General features: G+C 29.0%; 1 protein-coding gene across 1 annotated transcript in view; it reads left to right on the plus strand.

Annotated features, from left to right (window-relative positions):
* Positions 1-503, plus strand: part of LOC107605040 (mitochondrial pyruvate carrier 1) — a 2,679-nt gene extending 2,176 nt beyond the window's left edge. The window contains exon 5 of the mRNA XM_016306779.2: positions 196-503. Within this exon, the coding sequence (XP_016162265.1) occupies positions 196-238 (43 nt within the window). The 3' untranslated portion in view covers positions 239-503. The remainder of the gene's footprint in view (positions 1-195) is intronic.

The following is a 679-nucleotide window of genomic DNA, read 5'->3' on the forward strand; positions in this document are numbered from 1 at the left end:
CGTGTCATATCATGTCTCTATGTTAGTTTTTGTACTTCATAAAAATGATGTATTTAAAATAAAATAATTATCACTCCACATAGTGAAATTCTTTATTCTGGGCATAAATGAGAAAATGAAGATATGTTTAAGCTCTAACATGAATTGGGATTTTATATTTTACTTTTTGAATTACTTGTTTGTATGGTATAATAGGGGCTATGATCAGAAAAAGGAGGAAGCTGCAGGTGAAGAGTAACACATTTGTACCATGACTTGTAGGTCGTTTTCATATAAAAATAAGTCATTTTATGATTCTCTACCATTTTCTCTTTTGATTTGTTTTGTTTTGTGGCTTGCCCACATCGCAAAAGTACTTAATGATAATTGATGTGTGACAAAAATATTGATCTATGTTTTAGAAGTAACTTTACCTATGGTGAAACCCACTTCCATAAGAATCTCCAGTTGGAATGGTTACAAAGGTTCATTGCTTCAAAAGAAAAACAGAAGTTTATTCAGCATGTTTTGCAGAAATAGAGGATGATATGAACTATATATAAGATTCAAGTATATTGGTTAAAATAGCGAAGTATTTTAACATCTATGTGACAAAAAATTTCTTTAAATCTTCAAGAGTAAATTTTAGGAACGATTACTCTAATGGTTAAATTAATTATTAAAAGTGACCTTTTGCATT

Source organism: Arachis ipaensis, chromosome B06 (genome assembly GCF_000816755.2).
Source record: "Arachis ipaensis cultivar K30076 chromosome B06, Araip1.1, whole genome shotgun sequence".
NCBI classification, from domain to species: domain Eukaryota; kingdom Viridiplantae; phylum Streptophyta; class Magnoliopsida; order Fabales; family Fabaceae; genus Arachis; species Arachis ipaensis.